At 44.8% G+C, this 22857-nt stretch overlaps 1 protein-coding gene across 1 annotated transcript; it reads right to left on the reverse strand.

Moving 5' to 3' along the window:
- Positions 1-4683: 4683 nt before the first annotated feature.
- On the reverse strand, positions 4684-9825 carry IL2 (interleukin 2). The gene is made up of 4 exons (XM_028519549.2): positions 9500-9825; positions 9350-9409; positions 6945-7131; positions 4684-5044 (listed from the first exon to the last, which is right to left on the reverse strand). Exons 1-4 carry the CDS (start codon positions 9644-9646, stop codon positions 4935-4937), a joined length of 504 nt encoding a protein of 167 aa, XP_028375350.1. The 5' UTR covers positions 9647-9825; the 3' UTR covers positions 4684-4934.
- Positions 9826-22857: the final 13032 nt, after the last annotated feature.

The raw sequence follows: 22857 nt of genomic DNA on the forward strand, positions 1-22857 counted from the left end.
TCTCTTTTTCCAAATTTGTTTCCTCCCACAGCTAATACCCAACCTGTATTCTATTATTTTTTATAGTAATTTGCCTTTGAAAATATCAATACGAGATCTTTCACCTTCTCTTGGCTCTCCACGCTTGTATGTGTTCTGCTTGGACAGGCACTTTACACAGTGAGCGCACGGAGTGGGCAGGCTGCCCCTGAGAGTGCCCACCCGGTCAAGGCCCGGAGGGAGGCACTGCTGTGAGAGCCAGTGTAAGACATTCATTTCCTCAAAAAGGTCCAGTGCTGGGAGTAAGGGGAACAAGTGGGCCCAGCTGTTTCACAGACAGAACCCACTACGTGCGCCTTATTTATTCAGCAGACACCCGTAGTCACTGAGCGTCCTCTCTCCGCTCTGCTCCGTGTGTGCACTGTTTCGGTCGAGAGAAGGAAAGATCGTATCTAGACAGGGGCGGCAAGAGAGGGTACGTGAAGGATGAAGGAGAGAGCATTTCGTAGAGGGTTGTCATCTAATCAAAGGTCAGGAGATGGTGGTGAAACCTGACATTGCCTTTTGTGACAGTTACAAGTGACTCTCTCCTGGCTCCGTTTTTCATTATTACAAGGATGCAAGTATTACTAGTGGTTATTGTTCAAGGATAGAAGCTTGATAGAAAAAAGGCCTCTGGGCTACTCTCTGTCAAAGCAGAAATGCTTATTATCTTTATCTATTACGTATTGGGGTTGTACAGCTGTTTTGCTCGCAGAAAAGTAAACTAAATTCAGACTTCTAAACTTCAACTTCCAAAATTGTTCAACAACCACTGAACTAGTTGCATCTAAGTCAAAGCTCTCTTTCAGCTTTAAGGTTCTGTTATCTGAGTAAGCATGGGTAAAATTTGGAAGGCTGCAACAGAGAATACACACCCATTGGATGTAATACAGCAAAGGTTCGAGGGGAGATGTCACTCTGAGGCTAGAGCGTAGCCACTGTGGGTGGAGAAGAGGTGAGGGTTGAGTCTAGGGTATTTTCTCAGTTTGGGAGGTGGCAGTAAGATGGTCAGGTGGAGGTGGTCTGCAATCGAAATGCCGTGGTGGAAACCTTGAAAGTTTTTATCAAGATAAAACTTCCGAATCACTTGCACAGAGGTCATTAGACTGTGGAGAAAGATGTTCGCCTCCACTCAGGGAGATAAAGGGAGAACGTTAGGACCAGCACATCAGGAACACGGAACATCTGAATTGCCCAAGTATGAGGAACGCATGGGGTTGTCTGGTGGGGAGCTGAGGAGTAGGGGCAGCAGAACCAGGAATTTCCCGGGGGAGTGCGGATCCCCGAGTTCCTCCCGGGACAGAACTGCGCTACCCAGCCCTGCCTGCTCGGGGAGGCACCAGTCCAAGGCCCGCTGTGGAGCCGATGTGGGGGAAGGCTGGCGCAGACTCCGCCGGCCGGATCAGGGCTGATCTGTTCCCTGTGGAAGGCCCACACTGCCCTGAGCAAGTTATTGCCGGCGCTCTGGTGTGGGCGGGTCTTGCCAGCACCCTTGGGAAGCACCACCCTCCCGGCGAGGAAGAGCTGCATGGCGGTGTGAGACCGGCTGTGGTCAGGGCGTGGATGCACAGTGGGGGCTGGGAGGGAGGCACACACTGAGGTTGCCTTCCAGTGGCTTGATGGTGAGACAGGGCTGTGGCTAGGGAGTTCGTTTGATTTTTTACTGTTTGCTTATAAGAGCAGGAAGATTCATCGATGTGCATGTATTTATAGTGGAGCCACCTAGTGTAATGGGCGTGACTTGTTTGGGGGCTGTGGGTGCTAGCAGGTCAGGGACATGGCCCTGCCGTTGGGGAGTCCTGTGTGGTGTGAGTGCCTTACTGAGCAGATGGGGAGGGAGCCCCAAGGAGCAAGCAGAACTGAGCGGAAGCCAAGCACTGGCCTTGAGGAAGGAGGGGTGGGCAGGTGTGCGAGGACGGGAGGCTGTGTCCAGGCTGTGTCCCGTTTGCATGCTCAGACAGACCCTCGGCCCTGCGTTTTGTCAGGCTCCCCTCGCCCTGCACCCTGCTCAGTCAGGAGAAGCAGTGCGGCCCTTAAACTCGGGAGTGAGTGGGGGCTTATGATGGGGGCTTGGTGTCGAGTCCCTCAAGCTGTGTGGGGGCCAGGACAGCTGGAGCCCCTCACAGTCGACCCCTCGCAGTCGGCCCAGCCAGTTTTTACCACGTGTTCGGTTAACCCCATCTTATCTGTGCCACGGGGTACAAGTGGTTTGAGGGCGGTGTCCTGAACCTGTTAGTAAAAGACGTAGTTGTGCTCGTCGTGCATTAAGGCAGTGCTCGTATGGGGTAAAACAGTCAAATGAGCATTTTATCTGTTACGGAAACTTAGGGTTTTTTATTTGGGAAGTATTCTTAGATAATTTTACAGGGTCTGGCAGAAATAAGGCCTGCTTGAGTGTGGTTGGTAGGGTAGTAATGTGGGTATAATAATTTATGGTTTTAATTTGAACATTACATCTAAAATGCCATTCGGTATGTTCGAGTGTGGATACTATTAATATTGTTATGTTACAGAATTACATGCTTATGTTTTTGTAATAAAAGATTTTGTAATAAAAAAGGGGTGTTATTTGTGCCAGGCCCTGTATTTCATTTTGCACATGAAATGAAGTGAGGCATTATTTTGAGAGCCTTAAATGAAACTAAATAATTTGAGTATAATGTGTGCATGAAATACATAAAAACATTTTGCAGCTATTGATGGGAGCTAGATATGAATGTCATCAAGCTTCATACCATTAGTTAATGAAGGATTACTGTGACTTAGAGGCAAATTTATTTTCTTTGAGAAAGAGGTGAAATTCATGGTTCCTAAATATAATGTTCTTTGATGTGAGAAAGGAGAAAGAATATTGTTACGTGAACAGGAAGTATGAGAATTTCCTCTTTAAAAATCTTTTGATCCTAATACATCCTATAAATTGACTTAAAATGCAACCTACTACTCTGCCATTTTCTCTGTGGTAATAGATGTCAGATACATTTGGTGTCTTCATGGTTTTTAGTGTTGCCGTAGAAACACCATCTGTCATCTCTGGCCCTAAGGAGGAAAATCTCCGCAGAACTCAGGGGGCTGCTGCTGCTGCCCCTCACTGAGGTGTTCCTGGTGTCTTCCTGTGCCAGAGTGAAGTCCCCTGTGTGGATCCATTCCAACGGTGGCCTTTCCCTGGTCAGTGAAAGAGGCCACTTGGAGTCCAAGCATAAACTCAGTCAACTATTAATGGCATTTTGTAAGTTCTCATTCATTCTGAATTCCAGGGAGTTCACGCATCTCAATTAAATCAGCCCGAACAAAGACTTGTTTTCCACCCCCTGTTGGTCTACACACTTTGTAGCTCACTGCCCAGCAATGTTGAGATGTTAGCAATTCCCAGCTTAGGCCTGGGGGAAACGAAAGCGGGGAGAGGCGAGGAGGTTGTGCAGAAAAATCACCCTCAATTTGTGAGTCGTTGAGATGCTCTGAAGGAGAGGAGTGGTTTTTTTCCATTTTTTCCAATGAAGACCATTTTAGTGATCGGAGAAGGAGCTGTCTCCATCAGTAGGACGGAGGGGTGTTTTCAGCCTCTGTGCACACCCTACCGCTCAGGGTCCCTCCGCCTCCTGCCTTCAGAGTGAGAGGCATGGGAGAGCCCGCTGCCTCTCTGCAGACCCGATCAGGCACTGCTGTCAGACCAGTGAGCATGGCTATGCATGCTTTTTCATGAAGTTGTATATTCATAACTCGAATTTTTCCCTTTGTCTTGTGTCTGGACCATTAGAAGAATCTAGGTGATAATCACAATTTTTATTACTATTCTTGCTGTAGCAATTAAATGTCATGGCCTTGGATCTCACAACACCTTGCCCTCTATCTGCATTCATCCTGTGCTACCTTTGATGATAATTTAGTAAGGATGCTACTACACCCCCAGAGATTTCCATATCCCACCATCACTGTGCTCTTGAACTCTGAGTCCCAGGACCCTGTGTGAAAGGCTGTCTCTGGGGCAGTGATGGTGTCTGGGTCAGGAAACAGATGGCACACTGAGAGTCACACGGGGAGCATCTCATGGAGAGATGACTCCCGAAGCTGGGCCCAGGGACACTGTAAGGGCAGCACAGCACCTGAAGAGTAACGGTGGACATGCACCACCCTGGCTGGAAGGGAGGAGAGGAAAGACGGGTTAGCAGGACTCAGAGGGAAAAAGCTTAGAGCGAGGCCATCTTTGCTGAGAGGCACGGCCACCCAGAGGCTGCGCCCCTGGAGGAGTCAGGAATCTCTGCTGCCCCCTGAGCCCTCCCCACCTGGATGCCTCAGCAGCCAGGCCCGGAGGACAGGGAGGAGACTGAGGGCAGAGAGCAGGTGTGAGATCGGAGAGGCACACCAGTCTATGGAGGGTTTCAAGACTGTGTTTGGTGTCTTGTCTAAGGCATGACCTGGGGAAGGAAAATCCTACAATTTGATGAGGTTTTCTCAGACTACAACTAAGGAACTGATCAGCTTGTGGCAGGAGGAAGCAAGAGCTTTAAGAAGCCCATTCTCTCTCCCACGTGCCTCTCCAGGGGAAGAGCAGCTTCTGCAGCATCTTAACTGTCTGAAGTCACATGAGCATTTGGAAATATTTTAGTGATCAGTCTGTGCTGTTCTCAGACTAACATATCTGGGCTTGTTATTATCCATCAAATTTATTAAATAATTTTATTAACTGGTCTACATGTACATTATATTTACAATTCAACAATAAATACTTTGGGATAAATAATTTACGTACATTTTTAGAGCCCTTAGGGCTTACAAAAAGAATCTTAAAAGATCCATATTTACCATCTGAATAGTAGGAATAATTACAAAAGGTAGCAAACCATACATCAAAATAAATAAACTTTAAATATTTAAATAAATAGAAAGCCTAATCCATTTGAAATGGGAAGCCCTTAGTTCAGCGTCGAGAAGATGCTCTGGCAGAAGGTAACCCACTTGTTCAGGAACTCCACGAAGGTGACCGTCTCGTCGTCGTACTCGCATGTGGGTCCCATGTGGGTTCCTATAAAACAAAAATTTTTTTTTAAAATTTAGGGTAGTTTGCCTTCAATATATTATTCAATAGGCTTATGGGCTTTATTTTCAAGTAGATTAAACATATTCACATTTTCTCAAAATGATCACATTGACGTGCCAAAATTACGTTATGGTATCAGGTGACAGTAACACACCAATCTGAGATTTCCCTCGCTTGTTAATTTGGTCGATCTCAATGAACACAAGATGTTTTTCCTTTGAACTAGAAGCGTTTTAAATAAAAACAGATCTAGGCAAAATATTTCATTAAATGCTGCATGCAAAATAAACTTCTTACCCCTCCTTTCCTCTGGGTGCACATCTGTATCTGCGGTTACATGTATGCAGTGCTGTACACATTGTACTTTCCTTTTTTTAAACCTCCAGTCTCCTGTTCCTCCCCTGGAGTGAATCTCTTCATATTCCCCCAAACCAGATAGAACCAGCCAAGAGTGAGGACGAACTTTGTTTGGGGAAGTTGGCATGAAAGCACCTTCTTAAATACTCACCACCCACCCCCACTCCACCTCAGCACTCGATCAGGTACCAACTTTTGAAAACCTATATGTTAGGAATTTTGTTGTTTGGACTGATTTTTTGGAAATTAGCCTTCTCTGCCGATAAGGGCTATTTCAACTTGTCTTCTGCGGGCCGAGCTAAGGCTGATTCATAGGAAGACAAAGAGGATCTTTCAGATTTGAAGTAATTTCTATCCTGGAAACATAAACTGAGTGAGAGAAAACTGTTGTCGTGTGATACTCTTTACCTATGGGTCTGGCACAAATAATGCCTTTTTTTTAATTACAAAATCTTGTATTACAAAATCATAAGCATGTAATTCTGTAACATGGACAATATCACACTCAAGCACGCCCATATGACATTTTAGGTGAAACGCTCAAAGTAAAACTATAAATTATTATTACACTCATCCTACCCAGCAACTCAAGCAGGCCTTACTTCTGCCAGACCCCATATAATTGAATATTGTGATCTCTTAGAGGGTTTCATTTTTAAAATACCTGGCTTTTGAAATGCAGTGTCTCTGATTTTCACATAATTTTATCTTAATTTTGAATCAAGACTTTAGAGTGAGTTTACCTATGTTCACCAAAAACTTAGAGCAAACCTTCTGACATAGATGAGAAACAGTCTATTGATGTCTAGATGATGTTGCTGTCAGTGTATTTTCAAAAAATTAGATGGAAAGAAAACAGGCTACTAATAAACTGACTCCTATTTGGAAACAGCTAGCGTTAACATTTTTAGAACCTTGGTCCTGCTATCATTGAAATTACGCTGTTTATTCGGGACAGTTTTTCACTCAGGAATTTTGTATCCTGGCAATGAGAATGGGGAAAAAAGCCATGAACCTCTATCACGGCACCTGAGTCCCTTGCAGCATCTGTGCTTCCCAGGCATAAGATACTCAAGAGTATGAAAGTATTGCCTCTAAGTGAGGAGTTAACCATCTAGTCCATTTGGCCATTTTAATAGTTGCCATTTTTTTTGTTTTGAAAGATCTCTTGTCCTTCTACCAATGGTAGGGAAGCCCCATTCGAAAGGCCTTTCAGGTAATCAGCGTTGGCTGTTCTGGAAATGGTCTACAGGAATTTAAAACATATAACACCTGCCAGCTTTCTGTGGAACTTCAACCCAAGTGCCTTCTGCTCCCAGTGAAGGTGAACAGGGAGGTGACCAGTGCAGGGCGGGGCCATCCCTGTGGCCTTGGCGGGAGGAAGCCTCTGGCTCTTACCTCACACCTTCACCCCTCCTAGCCCCACCCTGAGTCGCCCAGCACGGAGCTGGTTCGTGCTCACAGTGGGCCCACAACATATGAGCACGTCACAAGCGCCAGACACGCAGCGCCACCGCAGAATGCCCACTGCCACGTTCTTCCCAGGCAAGCAGCGAGCGAGGCCTTACCGCTAGTGCGTTCACTGTTACGTTGATGTTTTCCACTGATCGCACCATCTCTTCCAAGTGAAAGGTTTTTCTTTGAGTTAAGTTTAGCACGTCCTTGAGAGGGTTGAGTTCGTCTGTTAGACACAGCAGATGTTTCAATTCCGTGACCTTGAATAATAAAAATAATGATCAGGTCAGTTTGCCCTGACTAAGGGTGAATCAGAAGGTGGTCTCAAATTTACTCTGTTAAAATAGAGCGGCAGTATATCACCTTTTCCACTCTCCTCCCTGTGTCAGCATTACTGTCAAGATGAACCAATAGTGTTTACGTTATAAAACTGGGAAAACTAGAGTTCAGCTACCCACCATTAGAATGAACCGTTAACAAATAACGAAGCATTAATTTCTGCCTAATTTGGCTTTGAAAAGTGAACATTTCTGCACCCAATTGCAAATCACAGATAGAGGCTAAATTCTTTCCCAGTCTGTACAGAGGTCATTAGGACAGAGGTCATTCGTCAGAAAGTGGAGGTTCAGGCTCATGCTGCCAGTGTGTGGCGGTTTATGAGTTGAGACTCACAGAAGGGCTCTGGGAGGCCATCAGGCAGTCCCAGCGCTTTACGGACCAGGTGATTGTCACTGTATATAGTGATGACCCTCAAAACAGCAAGTCATAGAACTGCATCTTCATCGTTGACTCTTCTATGAGTACATTAAGATGTGTTTGAAAAATAATGCCAGCCAAATAAAACATGGCAATATTTGAAGGATTTTGGATGGGCCCTCTTTGAGTTATGCACACACACACAATGATACGATTTCACACTTCTATAGTACATCATCATTTCAAAGCACTTTCTCCTAAGTTTTGTCCCATTTAAGCCTCACAGCCACCTTCTGAGGTAGGCAAAGCAGCGTCATCTCAGTTTTACAAATGGGGAAAGTAAATCTCGGAATTTGTTTTCTCCCCGAGGCCCCATGACGAGGGGGAGACAGGATTAAATTTCAGTTTTTTCTTTTATGGCATTACATAGCATCCTTTGAGTTAAACGTTTGTATAGTTTTCCAGAATCTCTCAGAATCATGGAATGGTGGTAAAATAAACAGTTGAATGGAGTTTATCACATTACTTTTGGTTTCAACTAGATCTTGACTTGTCATTTAGAAACTGTTAGGTTTCAAAGAATCTACCACCCCTTAAACTGTGCACACATCTCCTGTTATCTTTCTAACAATCTTCAGGGGGAGAGGCAGGACTGTGCCACACATCTCGTATTTGCATCTGCTGGTCTCTCAGCTTCCTACTGCAAGTTCTGTGAGTTCAAGGCTTTAGATCTTGGCATGCGTGACTTAGAGGCAGTCCCGCCAGCAAAGCAGAGCCTTTTAAGTTGCTGGAGGTAAGAGATGTGTGCCTCTGGTTAAGCTGGAGTTATTTCTTTTCATCTTTCAAAAGAGTAACCCGAAACATAACCTGAGAGGTAGATCAATGAGGGACTCTGGGATCCGGTAAGTCCCCTTCTGTGGGCTGAGCTGCACCCTGGGATGGGCTCTTCCCGTTCTTTGTGGGCAGTCACTGCCCGGCTTTCAGCAGCCCTCGCTGGGTGACCAGGACCCGGCCAGCTGTGCTGCTCTCACTGCCTCAGTCCCCAAACAGCCAAATAGAAATTTTACTTTCTCCTCTCCGGGGAGAAGTTTATCTTCACCACTTGCTGCTACTATAACCAGTACTCGTGCGGTGTTTGCCGTATGCCAGGTGCTATCAGGAGTCCTTTTCATTGACTCGTTAATCCTCACAGAACCATATAAAGTATGTACAATTATTCACAGATGTAGATAATAGACTGAGTTACAAAGACAGTTGGCGACTTGCCCAAGTTCACAAAAGCTAGGACATGGCAGAGTTGAGATTCCCGCTCCGCTAGCCTGGCCCTCGGCCTGTGCCATGGATGTGGGCTCTGCTGTCCTCAGGGCAGACCCTTAGGCTCCCCGCTAAAACAAGGGATTTCCCAAGTGGGCTCTTCTGACACTGGCTCTGATCATCCACATGGTAAAAGTGCATCATAGAATATCTCTGGGGTTCTCTGTCTTTTCAGAGAAAGCAGTAAATCAACATCATCTGTTTTAAAACTGTCCCAGCAATAAGTGAGAATAGCATTCTTGTCTCTTCTTCCCACTTCCTTCCCCCCAAACATAAGCAAGTACACACAAAAATATACAGGGAAAGCCATTTTACAGAAGCCCCATTATCAAACTTGGGTTTTTTAAAAATTGAAGTTACTAATTCTTTTTCTCAGTTGAAATGCGATTAATGCAATCAGTGTGTGAGTTTGCAGGCTACTTCAAATCTTAATAAAGCCCAAAAACGAACTTAGAGAGTTGTACTTACCTTCCTGGGTATGTAAAACTTAAACGTGAGCATCGTGGAGTGTTCGTGGTTCTTGTAATTCTGAGAAAGCACAACAGATTGTTAGCACAGAGCGCACTGCAGGCAGAAAAGTGAAATGGCGTCTTTCAGTAGGAGAGGGGAGAGACTTACGTGGACCCCTTTCAGAAGCTTCTGCAGGTCCTCCTTGATGTCCGCCAGCTTCTGCCGGGCGTCCCTGTGGGAGCCCGAGGTAGGCGCACCGTCTACGACGAATGCGAGAGTTAGTGCAACGCAGGTTAAGAAGTGCATCTTGTACATTGTGGCAGGCACTGAGGCTGCTGTGAGTAGGACTAGAGCGGCTGACAGCTCTTGAACAAGAGAGGATATTTATACTGTTATTCTGGAAAAATAACATGGGGGTGTCAAATATTTTACATATTACACATATTTTCAAAGATGCTACCTGTGTGGCAAAAAGCATTACCTTTTTTTCCTCTTCTGATGACTCTTTGGAATTTCTTTAAACCCCCATAGTTGACTGGATGGATGTAGGTGAAATCCCTCCGGTTACTTGAGCCCACACTTCTGCGGCGGTTCCAAAGCACACGCCTCGCGCCTCCTGTATGAACCAGTTTTTCCTCCTCTTTCTCTAAGGGGGCGGGGAGACAAAAGTGGCTCATGAACAATTTCTTCTCTGCACTGAACATGTGGCTCACCCCGTTGTGGTGGACAAAAGCCAGAGTAAATAGTTAAAACAAAATAAATTTTTAGATTTGTTGATTAGACAGGAAGAATACTGGTTTCCTGTTTCAGGATGGTTTTACCTTTTTATCTACACAATGCCTCAGCTAATGCATGCAGCACAGTAGACCACTTCTTGCATAATCAGCTAGAGAAATATTAAGACCAGGACCCATGTCATGCTCATTGATCTTGAGATGTTTTATGTTGTTTTAATTTGAACGTTTCTTGTATCTGTTTTGATCTCTCTCTGTGGAACTTTTTAAAAACATGTAGTGTTCAACAAACAAATACTCAGAAGATGTATTGCATCCAAGGTACTGATGTTAGGGGAGTGTGTGTGTGAGAGACTTTTATTTTTGCTCCTTTATTATTGTTGCTGGGTATCAAGGGGATATAATAAGAACTGGAATGTCCTGGCTGGTGTAGCTCAGTGGATTGAGCGTGGGCTGCGAACCAAAGTGTCGCAGGTTCGATTCCCAGTCAGGGTACATGCCTGGGTTGCAGGCCGTGACCCCCAGCACCGCACATTGATGTTTCTCTCTCTATTTCCCTCTTTCCCCTCTCTAAAAATAAATAAATAAAATCTTAAAAAAAAGAATTAGAATGTTATAAGACCCAAGGATGCCCTACTTCCTCTTGGTTTCCAAGGGGTCACCTGAGCTATTAGATCCCTCCCCATGTCCATTTCATTCCCCACCCCCACTCTCTTACACACATGCTGTTTATATTCCTTTCAATATAAGGCAGGAAACAAGCCTAGCAATAGGGATCCCCAAGTGTATCTGAAGGAAGCTTACTAAGTGGGGTTTCTGGACACCATTTGCACATCCTTTAGGAGAAAGATAACATCGCGTGGCCCGCATGCAGTGTACCGGTAGTGGCCCCCTACTGTGGCTGGCGTGGGTAGCCAGGAGGAAGTGGGGCCAGGAGGCACGCGTGTGCTTTGTGGGGGAGAGCAGTCCCCAGGGCAGGGATAGCTGTGCTCCTTTACTCCAAGATGACTCTTCCAATGCAGCAGGCAGAACTTAGTGACAGCAGTTGTTAGGGGGACATCCATGACCATTCCTGGACCACCTTCACGAGAAAATGAGTAAGCTCCAAGAAACTGTAACAAACAAAGGCAGAAGAGGGTTTGCATTCAAGGGTGCTGATGTTAGTTTTGTAATAAATAGACTTTACATGGGTCACGTTATAAACCAATCCATATGTTTCTAGTTTTTATATTGTCACCTCTTTAATAGATTTGCACTTACCTGCTGAAGCTCCTGGGGCCCCACGAGTGTAGCAATACTAGTCATGGAAGAAGACCGGTCTTTTTTCGTCAGTAGGCTGAGGAGGACACTTAGGGTGTGTGTTCCTTTGTCAGCAGTATGATGTGCTGGCTGACTGGCGGTCTAGGTGGACGTTTCTGATTTCAGCAGGGCGCAGTCAAGGTCCAGTTCTGTCCTTTCTCAAGGAGATTGTGTGTAATTCCTCCACTCCTACTGCCACACTCACTTCTTGTCTAGTCTCCACACAGGCGTGTGTCTGGCACCTCCAGTGCCCTCGGAACGGCAAGAGAAAGCCCAGCGTGCTGGGGCCCGGCCTGGTCGCAGCCTTATAGCAGCGAACCTGGTGGGCGAGGCTTTCCATTGCGCAGATTAGAAAACTGGAGCCCGGAGAAGTGCGGTCATTTCTCCTGGGTCATTCAGCCCTTCCTGCAGGACGGGGCAGAACAGGGGTTTGAAAGTAGAAAGTTCTGACTCTGCGTCCACTTGTAACGTCTCTAAAAGAACCTGCGGTGTCACAGGGCAGACGTGCACAGAGACGTATGCAGACCTGAGAGAGGTGGGGGGAGAGAGTTTTGAAGAAGGAACAGATTGTAACCTGGGCTTGACAGCGTGGCCAAACTGTGGTCATGGAACTGCAGGGCTAGGAGGGCGGGTGGGCAGGCAAGGTTAGGCACCCGAGGGACCCTCACCGAGTGTGGCTGCAAAGAACAGAGAAGCGATTTGGTGCTATTTATGCAGTAGGCAATATTCTGAAAAGTAGAAAACAGTACAATTTAAAAACAAGCATTGTAGTTCCTCAGGTGGAAAAAAAATGAAGGTAAGCCAGATTAGAGACAGATAGTATTTTTTAGAAGAGAAGACATGGGCTAGAGACAAATGGTCATGATATTTTCTTTATATTACTAAAAAATGCAAAACACCTCTCGGTGCCTTTCAAATCAAAACCACAAAATTAGCATTCATTCTAAGGGAAAGGCTACTTGGTGATCTTGTTTCGCTTCTCTAAAGATTCTGGTGTTTCATCCCGGCATCATCAGCGCAGGCCTCACCCTTCCAGAATGGAAGGACTCGGGCCCACGCATTGCTCCGTGTGGGGGCTTTTCCAGCGGGGCCTTTGATGTTCTCCGAGTCTTGGTACTTCTTCTCCAGCTGTTTCCATTAGAGAATGGGTCAGCGTGGCGACATTTGTGGGACCCTGTAGAGACGCTGTTGCGTAGCCGACACCATTATGGAGGCTGGCCTCATTTCTTTCTTGAAATGCTTGGGGAGAAAGCTCCCATAGGCTGCGGGCGCTTTCACTTTTTACCGTGTCTGACACATGAGCTGGCCTTTCTAACTGTCGTGGTGACAGAGGCGGCAGTAGACTGCTCACTACGCCTCGAGTCACCTCCGTTTCCTCTTTGAAAATAACAGTTTTCTATTCAGTAAGAAGCTATTTTCATCGCTCATTAGCGTCATTAGCGTCATTTGTGACTTAGCCTCTTGGACTCACGAGCGGCCCAAGTTCTGGAAAACAGGAAACCCTGCCCCTGGGGCTCGCCCGCCATCCATCCCTCAAAGCTGGCTTCCCAGGGCTGCGCCTGCTGCTGCCGCAGTTCCTGCTCCCGCCCCCCCAGCTTCGTGAAAGTCTGGTTCAGCCTGGGGCTCGACTCCTGTGTTCCGCATCTCTCGTCGGGGTCTCGGAGGGCCTCCCGGCCCTGCAAGACACATTCCCTCCCTTTGGCATCACGACACGTTGTGGGGCAACCTCCAGACCTCCCGGAGCTCAGCCAGCGGCTGTGCTTCCCACAGAAAGCTGCGTTTCCTCAGGCGCGGGCCGGTGCCCGGCGCTCGTGCCTGTGACCCGGGGTCCTCTGCAGTGTGACACCATGCCTGCGCGTCTGCCCCCCGTGTCTCGTTAAGTCTCGTCCACGTGTGCTTCGGTGTGTGGCCACTTTTAATAGTGTCCATCCCCCTTTGGAGTGGGAGAATTATTTCCTCGGTCCTTGCCATTTTGCAAGTGTTTTCAATTCATTCTCTCATTAAGTCACATTTTACTGGTGAGAAACTTGATGTTTGTAGAGACTGAGTGACTTCACCAACATCACATTCTTAAGTTAGAGGTGACATTACCATGTTTTGTCATGTATAATGCGTACTTTTTTCCCCCAGATTTTTGAGGGGGAAATAATGTGCACATTATTCATGAGTATAATGATTACATGCCATGGGTATAATAACTCCATGTAAAATGTGCACAAAAATGTCAGTGCGCATTGTACATGGCAAAATACGGCAGAGCAGAGACCCAAGCCTTCCTGGTTCCCAGTGATCACGCATTTTCCGTGTGAGATAGTGATGCCCAGCGCTGGGCCCACGAGGCCCTGCGGAGAAGGCTGGGTCAGAGCGTGCCTTCCAGCTGCTCACCCTTTACTCTCTCGCGGCATCAGCTCCCTTCACCTGAGCAGCCCCTGGGAGCAACTTGACGACTCCCAGGAACTCAGAGCAGCTGGCTCTACACAGTAGCTACAGAAGTGGGGTTCTGCTCACGTTCTGAGTCTCCTTCGGGGTGGGGGTCTTCTAAAAGCACTCGGGCACTCGGTGTTTTCCGAGCACTTCTCCTGTGTCTAAAGTAAGGGCCTGCAGAGGCCACTGTGGGTCAAAGCCAGAGGCGATGGCTGGTCTGTGCCGATCAGGTGAGTTCTGATTGGAGGCTTCCATTCCTGGGAAAGCCGAAACTGCAGGTAAGTCGTGGTTTGGTGATGTGGTGCTGAGCACTGGTGACTCTATTTTGGGCCTATGGTCTTTAACACTAAACAATATATATTTTAAAGAATACATCCTTGTCCTGGCCGGCATGACTCAGTGGATTGAGCACCAGCCTGTGAACCCAAAGGTCACCAGTTTGATTCCCAGTCAGGGCACATGCCTGGGTTGCAGGCTGGGTCCCCAGTCATGGGCGGGCATGCGAGAGGCAACTGATTGATGTGTCTCTCACACATCAGTGTTTCCCTTCTCTCTCCCTTCTGCTCTCTCTAAAAAGGAAGAAAGAATATAGCCTTATTTCTGACTTAAAAATATAACTACTATATAATTATAAAATAATATTCAGTATAGAAAATTTGGAAAATACAATGAAGCTTTAAAAAATTAAATGGAAATTAACTGTATTCTTACCAGGTAAAGGTAACTCTGGTAACGAGTTATCACATACTGACATATGTCCATCTAGTCTTTTTTTTGGTTTTTCTACATGTTCTTTTCCCTTAGTAATGTGTTATAAATGTCTCATGTTAAGTATTCTTCTAAAATATTAGTTTTAACAGTTGTAGAATTCTTTTGTGTGACTCTATTCTTTTAATGGAATTTACATTAATTCCAATCATGCACAATTATGAATAGTGCTATAATTCACTAAACTCTTTTGCACATAAATATTTGTGCAAGTGTCTGATTATCCTCTTAGGTTAACACCCTAGATGTGGAATTCCTCGGTCCAAATACATGCACATTTTAAGGTTTTTGATGCTCATTCAGAAAGTTCCTAACAACCTGACACTCCTTGTCAGTGGGAGGAGCCCGTTTTCCTCCGCTGCTGGCATCGCCTCTGTTACTGACTGGGGAGGGAGCATAACAGAGACTGGAGAGGGCGTGGGGAAAGTCCGCCCACCGGCTGTCAGACCCCTGCACGAGGGTCCACAGCAGGGAGCAAGTTCTGTTTGTCACCACTGGCTATGTGACTCTGAACAAGTTACTTCCCCCTGAGCCTGCCTTCTCCTTTCTAAAAGGACAGCTTGGACTTCACTGGACTCTTACGAAGGACAAATAAGACAGCTTAAATAAAAGCACCCAGCACTAACCTGTTAACTTGGAATGAATGAGTGACCACACGAGCTGTTTTGGATATGCTACCCCCTCCCCTTTCCATTTAAGACACATTTTTTAAATGATGACACTCGTTTTGCATAATTTCTTGATACCGTCCGGGTTTACCAATCTGCCTGATTTAAGGATTGAGGGAGACAGGTGGAAATTTCGACTATGCCAGCATTGCCCAGATTAAACTCAGGGAAAAATCTAATTAATTGACCAAATAATTTTAATCGTTCTATATGGTTCTGAGAGGATAAGAGGTAACAAATATTATTGCATACTAGGTCAGTTCCATCTGAGGGTATCCCTGTCCATTATGGGGAAGGAACAATTCTTTTCATCCTTCTAGGTGCTTTGCTGAGATCAATTCCTTCCCCTCCCCCCTCCCAAGTTATAATAAAAGAGAAATTCATAGGAGAAAAAACAAACCATTTTAATTATATGTATGTGCCTACAGGAGCCCCACAAAGCTAAGAGACTCAAAGGCAGCCAGACAGCTGAGACTTATATACCATCTTCAGCCAAGGAAGGAGCTAGGGGTCTGGGCCCGAGACATGGGGAAGGCTGCGTGGGAAGGAGAGAAGAGGAAGGGTTCAGTCAGCTACCCTGCAGACAAGCCTCTCGGTGACCAGGTTCTCTCTGGTGACAGCTCTCTTCCTGGCGTAGGCCCCCTTGCTACAAACTTCCTTCGTATGTGTAGGTGTCCTTTATACGAGGTTTAACGTCTGTTCTGTTTTTGGAGCTTCTCCTGGCTGCAGTTTCTCAATTAATCAACTCAAAAAATATAATCCTTTCACCAAAGAGGCATATTTTGAGGTGGCTTATTCTGCTACCCTTGACCATCAAAACTGAACTATCTTGACCCGTAAAGCAGACATAGGGAGGGATGCCTTACTGTGAGACAGCGAATGCAAGGGGGTAGGCAGGCAGTCCGTCACTAAGGGTGACGTTTTGTAGCTTCTGTGGCAGAACTGTAGACACAAAATCAACAGGATGCAACCGAGAGCCCCTTACGTTTGTGGCTGATTGGTTTTTGACCAGGGTGCCCAGACAGTGCGATGGAGGAAGAATGTTCACTCTTCAACAGCTGGTGCTGAGGCCATTGGACATCTACCCGCTAAAGAAGGAAGTTAGAGCCCTGCTGTACACCATGTACAAACGTACACTCACAGTGGGTCGCAGACCTAAACTTTAGAGTGTAGGTTAGAGACTTGAAATAAGACAAGGAAGTAAGTATTTTTTTTACTTTCAATCAGTCAGTGGTTTCTTAAATATGTCACTAAAAGCAAGTTTAATAAAAGGAAAAAATTGGACTAGGCTTCATGAAAATTTAAAACTTGCTTCAAAGGACACTAAAACAGTGAAAGGACAACCCACAGAATGGGAGAAAATATTTGCAAATTAAGTATCTTATAAGTTATCTGTATCCAGAATGTAAAAAGAACCCTTGCAACCGAACGACAGACAACCCAACTTAAAAATGGCCAAATGGTTGAAATAGGCGTTTCTCCAACAAAGATGTACACGTGACTGGGAAGCACACCAAAAATGCTCCTTCTCTTTGATCATGAGGGAAAGCAAGTCAAAGCCAGGAAGAGATGCCTCTTTATGCCCATTAGGATAACTGAACTAAAAAAGACAATTACAGCATTGGTAAGGTTGTGAAGAAATTGGAACCATGATGCCTTGCTGATGGGAATGGAAAATAATGGTACAGCTGCTTTGAGAGACAGTTTGGTAGTTTTTCAAAACATTAAAATTGAGTGCTATACTCTATGACCCAGCAGTTCCACTCCTAGGCATATATCCAAGAGAAATGAAAACATGACCACACAAAAACTTGTACACAAATGGTCATAGCAGCATTCATCCAAAGAGGCAGAAAGTGGAAATGACACAAATCCCCTCAACTGATACGTGGGTAAGTAAAGTGTGGTATGTCCATACAATGAAATACTATTTGGCAATAAAAATCCTGAAGGACTGATGCATTCCACAGCACTGATGAACCTTGCACACACCATACTCATTTCAAGACCCTGGGCGCAAAGGGCCAAACATGGCCTGCTTCTGTGTATGAAGTGTCCAGAGAAAGCAGACCTGTGGTCCCCAGGGGCTGGGTCAGGGGAGGATGCAGAGTGACTGCCCATGGGCGTGGGGTTTCCTGCTGAGTGCTAAGAATATTCTGCAGTTTGATAGTGATGGCTGCACTACTTTGCAAATATACTAAAAACCACTGAATTGTATGCTGAGGGTATGTAAATTATATCTCAAAGCTGTTAATTTTTTTTGCTAGCTTCACAGTTGTGGTTGAAAGATAGGCAGTGTGCTTTTGGTTTGCGGCTACACTGAAATAAGTAAGGTCCCCAAATGAAACTCTATTTCTCTCTAAGAATTGTGTACATAACCAGCATGTGTGAAAAAAGCTGTTACTACAATTAGAAAGAATGAACTAAATGAATTGAACTTCCTAAGTGTCTATTGTTAAGTGGCGAGATACCACATGGCATTCAGTCACTACTCCTGTTGCCAAAGTTCATCCCCTGAGTGAGTCCCAAACATCGAAGAAGCGGTCGTGCTCTCTCTCTGACTCGTAAACACAACAGCAACCTTCACCACGTCAGCATGTGTGAGTGTTTGAGAACTGCGCTTCAGAATAGACAACTGTACAAACACATGCTGTGGAAATGTGGGGCGGCCCCACAAAAGGTGGTTCGTGGACTTCCCTGTCATTCGTTAGTGCTCTTGGCCATGTATACCGGGCTAGGAATTTCTGTCCAAACCATAAATGAGTCAGCTACTAGAAACAGAGTAGGTAAAATACTAAATTTATTAGGTTAGTGGAAAATGGTTAATCTCCCACTGTCCCAAATTTGCTGTTTAATCCAGATTTTCAACACGATATTTCTTCTATTTCTCCAGACAGACAACCGCAGGCTTGGCGCAGGGGCAGGAGAAGGGCCTGGCACATTCAGGGAGCCTGGGAGTAAGCCCACTGCCCCCGCTCCCGGGGGGGGGTACCTCAGAGAGCTTCACTTCCTGGGGGAGAGCAGCTCCGTTCCCAGTTTCAAGTCAGTGTGAGATTGAGGGTGGGAAAAACAGGTGAAGCCACAACCCGTGGCACACAAGGTGGAGTTGGAGATTCCAGGAAGGAGCAAGCACTGCCTTTTAATTCTGTCTGCAGTGTGTGTGAGACTCAAAAATCTTCCATAACCGAGGGGGGTATTGTTTCAGGGACAATCACTTTATTGAACTGGGAAAATTTTTTACATGTGATAATTGACCACATGAAAGAGATAGGTCAACTATATCTGAACCTAATTTGTAAGCATACAAAGGCTTTTCAGAGTTACCATTTTTTTCATAGCGTTATTGAAGTGTAGTTGATATAGAGAATACTGCACATATTTAATGTGTGCAGTTTGACGAGTTTGGACATAGACGTGTTTATGAAACCAGCACTGCAGTCATGCTAATAAACATCTACCTTGTACGCCCCTTCTTATGGTAGTAACAGTTAGCCTGTTAGCAGGAATGTTAAGCACACAATACAGTATTGACAACAATAGGCACCAAGTTGTACAGCAGACCTCTAGAACTTAACTTCTCTTGCACAAGTGAGACTTCATACTGTTGAGCACCGACCCCCAATTTCCCCCCCCCTCCAGTTCTCGGCAACCACCCTGCCCTGTTTCTAGGGGTGTTGCTGTGTTAGCTGCCTGGTGCGAGTGGGGTGATGCAGTGTTCACCCCTTTCGGACCGGCTCATTTCTCTTAGCTTCGCCCTCCAGGTTCATCCATGCTACTGCGTGTGGTAGGGTCTCTTTCTCTGTAAAAGCTGAATAATACTTTATTGTACGTATATAAAACATTTTCTTTATCTACTCACTTGTCGATGGATGTTTATTGCAGGTTGTTTCCATATTTTGGCTACTGTGAATAATGCTGCAATAAACGTTAAAATGCAGGTATCAATTCTTTGACTATACCCAGCAGTAGAATTACTGGATCGTATGATAGTTCTATGTTCAATTTTTTGAAGAATCACCATACAGTTCTCTATGGCAGCTGCACCATGTTACATTCCTATCAGCAGTGTACAAGGGTTCCAATTTCTCCATACCCTTACCAGCGTTTATTTTTTATTTGTTTTAATAACATTGATCCTGACAGGTGTGAGATACTATCACAGTGTGGTTTTGATTTGCATTTCCCTAATAATTAGTGATGTTGAGCATCTTTTCACATGTATGTTGGCCATTTGTGTGTCTTCTCTGGAGAAATGTCCAAGTCCTTTGCTCGTGTTTTAATCAGGTTATTTGTTTTTGTTCTTATTTCCCTGTTGAGTTGTAGAAGTTCTTTATATATTTTGGATATTAGCATATCAGATATATGTTTAGCAAATATTTTCTCCCATTCCGTAGGTTTTCTTTCATCCCATTGCTCTTTGCTGTGCAGAGACTTTTCCGTTGATGTAGTCTCCCTCGTGGATGGCTGTTTTTGATCGCTGTGCTACTGGTGGCATATCCAAGAGCTCCTCGCCAAGATCAGTGTCCAGAAGCTTTTGTTCTAGGAGTTTCAGAGTTTCAGGTCTTAACATTCAAGTCTTTAACCCATTTAAGTTGATTTTTGTATTTGGTGCAAGATAAGGGTTCAGTTTCATTATTTTGCATGTGGATATCCAGTTTTCTATACAAAATTTGTTGAAGAAATTATTCTGTTCCCATTGTATTGTACCTTTGTTGAAAATTAATTGACTGCATAGGTTTAATTCTGCAGTCTCTATTCTGTTCCACTCGGCCATATGCCTGTCTGTATACCAATATCATACAGTGTTTTTTTTTAGATTTTATTCATTTATATTTAAAGAGAGGGCAAGGGAGGGAGAAAATGAGGAGAGAGGCATCATCAGTGTGTGGTTGTCTCTCATGTGCCCCCAACTGGGGACCTGGCCCACAACCCAGGCCTGTGCCCTGACTGGGAACTGAACTGGCAACCCTTTGGTTTGCAGGTCAGCACTCAATCCACTGAGTCACACCAGCCAGGGCCAGTACCATTACAGTTTTAATTACTGTAGCTTTGTAATACACTTGAAATTAGGAAATAGGATGGCTCCAGCTTTATACTTCTTTCTTTGCTTTGGCTATTTTGGGACTTTTATGCTTTCAAAAAATTGTAGTATTTTTTCTAATTCTTTAAAAATATTTTAATTTTAAGGGGGTAACATTGAAACTAAAAATTGGTTTGGGTACCATGGACATTAATAAATCTTCCAGTTCATGAACATGGGTTGTCTTTTCATTTATATGTGTCTTCTTTAATTTCTCTTACTAATGTTTTGTAGTTTTTCATTATATCAGTCTTTCACCTCCTGGTTATTTGTTCTCTTTGATACTATTGTAAATGGGTTTTTTAAAAAATGTTATTTATTTAGTTTTGGGGGAGGGGAAGGGAGAAGAAAGAGACATAGAGAAACATCAATAGGTTGCCTCTCGTACGCATCCTGACCAGGGGACCAAATCCACAGCCCAGGCGTGTGTCCTGATTGGGAATTGGACTGACAACCCTTCACTTTGCAGGACAACGCTCAGCCAGCTGAGCCACACCAGTCAGGGCAATGAGATTATTTCATTGTTTTTTTCAGAAAGCTCCTTCATAGTATATAGAAATGAAGCTGATTTTTGTGTGTTGATCTTGTAGCCTTCAGCTTTACTGATTTATTCTAACAGTTTTTTTTATGGCATCATCCGTGTTTTCTACATGTAAGATCATGTCATCTACAAAGAGAGATCATTTTTCTTCTTCCTTTACTTTTTGATTGGGTTTTCTTTCTTTTTCTTGACTAATATTTCTGGCTAGTACTCTGAGTATTATGCTGAATAGAGGTGGCAAGAGTGGGCATCCTTGTCAGTAATCTTAGAGGAAAGCTTTCAGTTTTACTGTTTAGTATGGCCTCCCTTATATGTGTTGAGGTAATTTCTTCATTATTTTTTTAAAATAAGCTTTCTGTCCCCTTTTCCCTCCCTCTCTTTCTTATACTCCGCAATGCATATATTGGTTCATTTGATGGTATCCCTCAAGTCCCTGAGACTTTCTTCGCTCTTTTTCATTATTTTCTCCATTTTATTCCTCTATGACTTCCCTTAAGTTCACAGATTCTTTCTTCTGCTTGATAAAGTCTGATGTTGAAGCTCTCTGTTGAATTTTTCAGTTCATTTATTAAATTCTTGAGCTCCAGAATTTCTGTTTGGTTTCTTTTTTATGGTTTTCATGTCTGTTGATATTCTCATTTTGTTCATGTTACATTTTTCTGATTTTATTTAGTCATCTGTTCTTTTGTAATTCACTGAACTACTTTAAGACAATTATTTTCAATCTTTTTTAGAAACATACATAATCTCCATTTCTTAGAGTTGATTACTTGAGCTTATTTTTCTTAGTTCCATCATATTCATATTTCCATGAATGTTCAAGTCCCTTGGAGCTTTGCATTGGCATCTGTACATTTGAAGAAACAGCCACCTCTCCTCGTCTTGACATATGGCTCTGACCAGGAAGGACCCTCACCAGTGGCCCTTGTGGAGTGTCTGGGAGCCTCCTCTTCTCTGCGGATGTGCCCACCCTCTCCTCTTCCGCCTTTCTGTTTGGTTTGTCTGTCTGTTTTCAGCCTGCACGGCTCAAAATTATTGGACTCTCAACACACTTAGATTAGAGGCCATAGACAGAATGAGCCTCCCTGGAAAAGACCTATATTTCTTTTTCTTCTTTTCTGCTATCAGATGGGCCACTTTTAGTCCCTGCTGATCTCTTTCTTGTAGGGTTTTACTAAGCAACAAGCAGCTCATTCATTCCAACATTCCTAATTTGTCCTATTATTACCCCAAATGCTGTACCTCTAGTAGGCATATGTCTGCACTCCAGGTAAAACAGTTTTACCAATGGTTTGCCAGACAAGTTTCCAGAACTTGTCAACCAGCCACAATGGCAGGGTACCCATTGCCACTGGTTCCACTTTCTCCACTAAACAGATTTCACATCGTGTTTAGAGTCTGAGACTTGTAGAATTTCGGTTTCATGGACCAAACAGTCTATCAAACAGGATACCCCCAGTCATAAGTAACAGATGCCCTGCTTCGAGTGGATGTGAGCTCCAGGGCATTTCTTTCATGTGTTTGGAAACCTGAAAGTAGGGCAGGCTCCAGAGCCAGCTGACTCAGCAGCTTAGTGATGTCACTGGGGACCTGTTCCCTGCTGCCACCGAGCTGGCTTCCTGATGAGACTCCTTGCTGTCATGGTTGTGGCGTGGCTGCCGGCAGCAGTGAGGAAAACCACGCTTCCCTGTTCACATCCAGCAGGAGAGAGGAAAAGGAGCTCCTCTCCCCGGAAACTTCAGTAGGCCCTTGACCCAAACTGGCTGAGGTCTGCCCCTCTCCTAATTAACCAGCTCCAAGGGAGACGGTCTTATACCGTGGCTGGCTTGCACTGAGCGTCAGAGACAGGATGGATGTTGGAGCATTAGCTCCAGTCTCTCCCTTAGCCGAACCTGCTTCATTGTGTGTTCGTATGCAAGTAAGTACCCGTCTCTCAATACTAGCTAAATTCTTCCCTGGGCTCTCCTGCACCTAAGAGCTTAGAGTGAATGACTATTGCATGCACGACTAGA

The sequence above is a fragment of the Phyllostomus discolor genome, chromosome 8 (genome assembly GCF_004126475.2).
Source record: "Phyllostomus discolor isolate MPI-MPIP mPhyDis1 chromosome 8, mPhyDis1.pri.v3, whole genome shotgun sequence".
In the NCBI taxonomy this organism is placed as follows: domain Eukaryota; kingdom Metazoa; phylum Chordata; class Mammalia; order Chiroptera; family Phyllostomidae; genus Phyllostomus; species Phyllostomus discolor.

Excerpts from the sequence above, each read along its gene's own strand:
- IL2 (XM_028519549.2), bottom strand. The coding sequence starts at position 9,646 with ATGTACAAGATGCACTTCTTAACCTGCGTTGCACTAACTCTCGCATTC. Across the intron at positions 9,410-9,499 it reads AGCTTCTGAAAGGGGTCCAC|AATTACAAGAACCACGAACA; the intron begins GTAAGTCTCTCC and ends GTGCTTTCTCAG. Across the intron at positions 7,132-9,349 it reads AGTTTTACATACCCAGGAAG|GTCACGGAATTGAAACATCT; the intron begins GTAAGTACAACT and ends TTATTATTCAAG.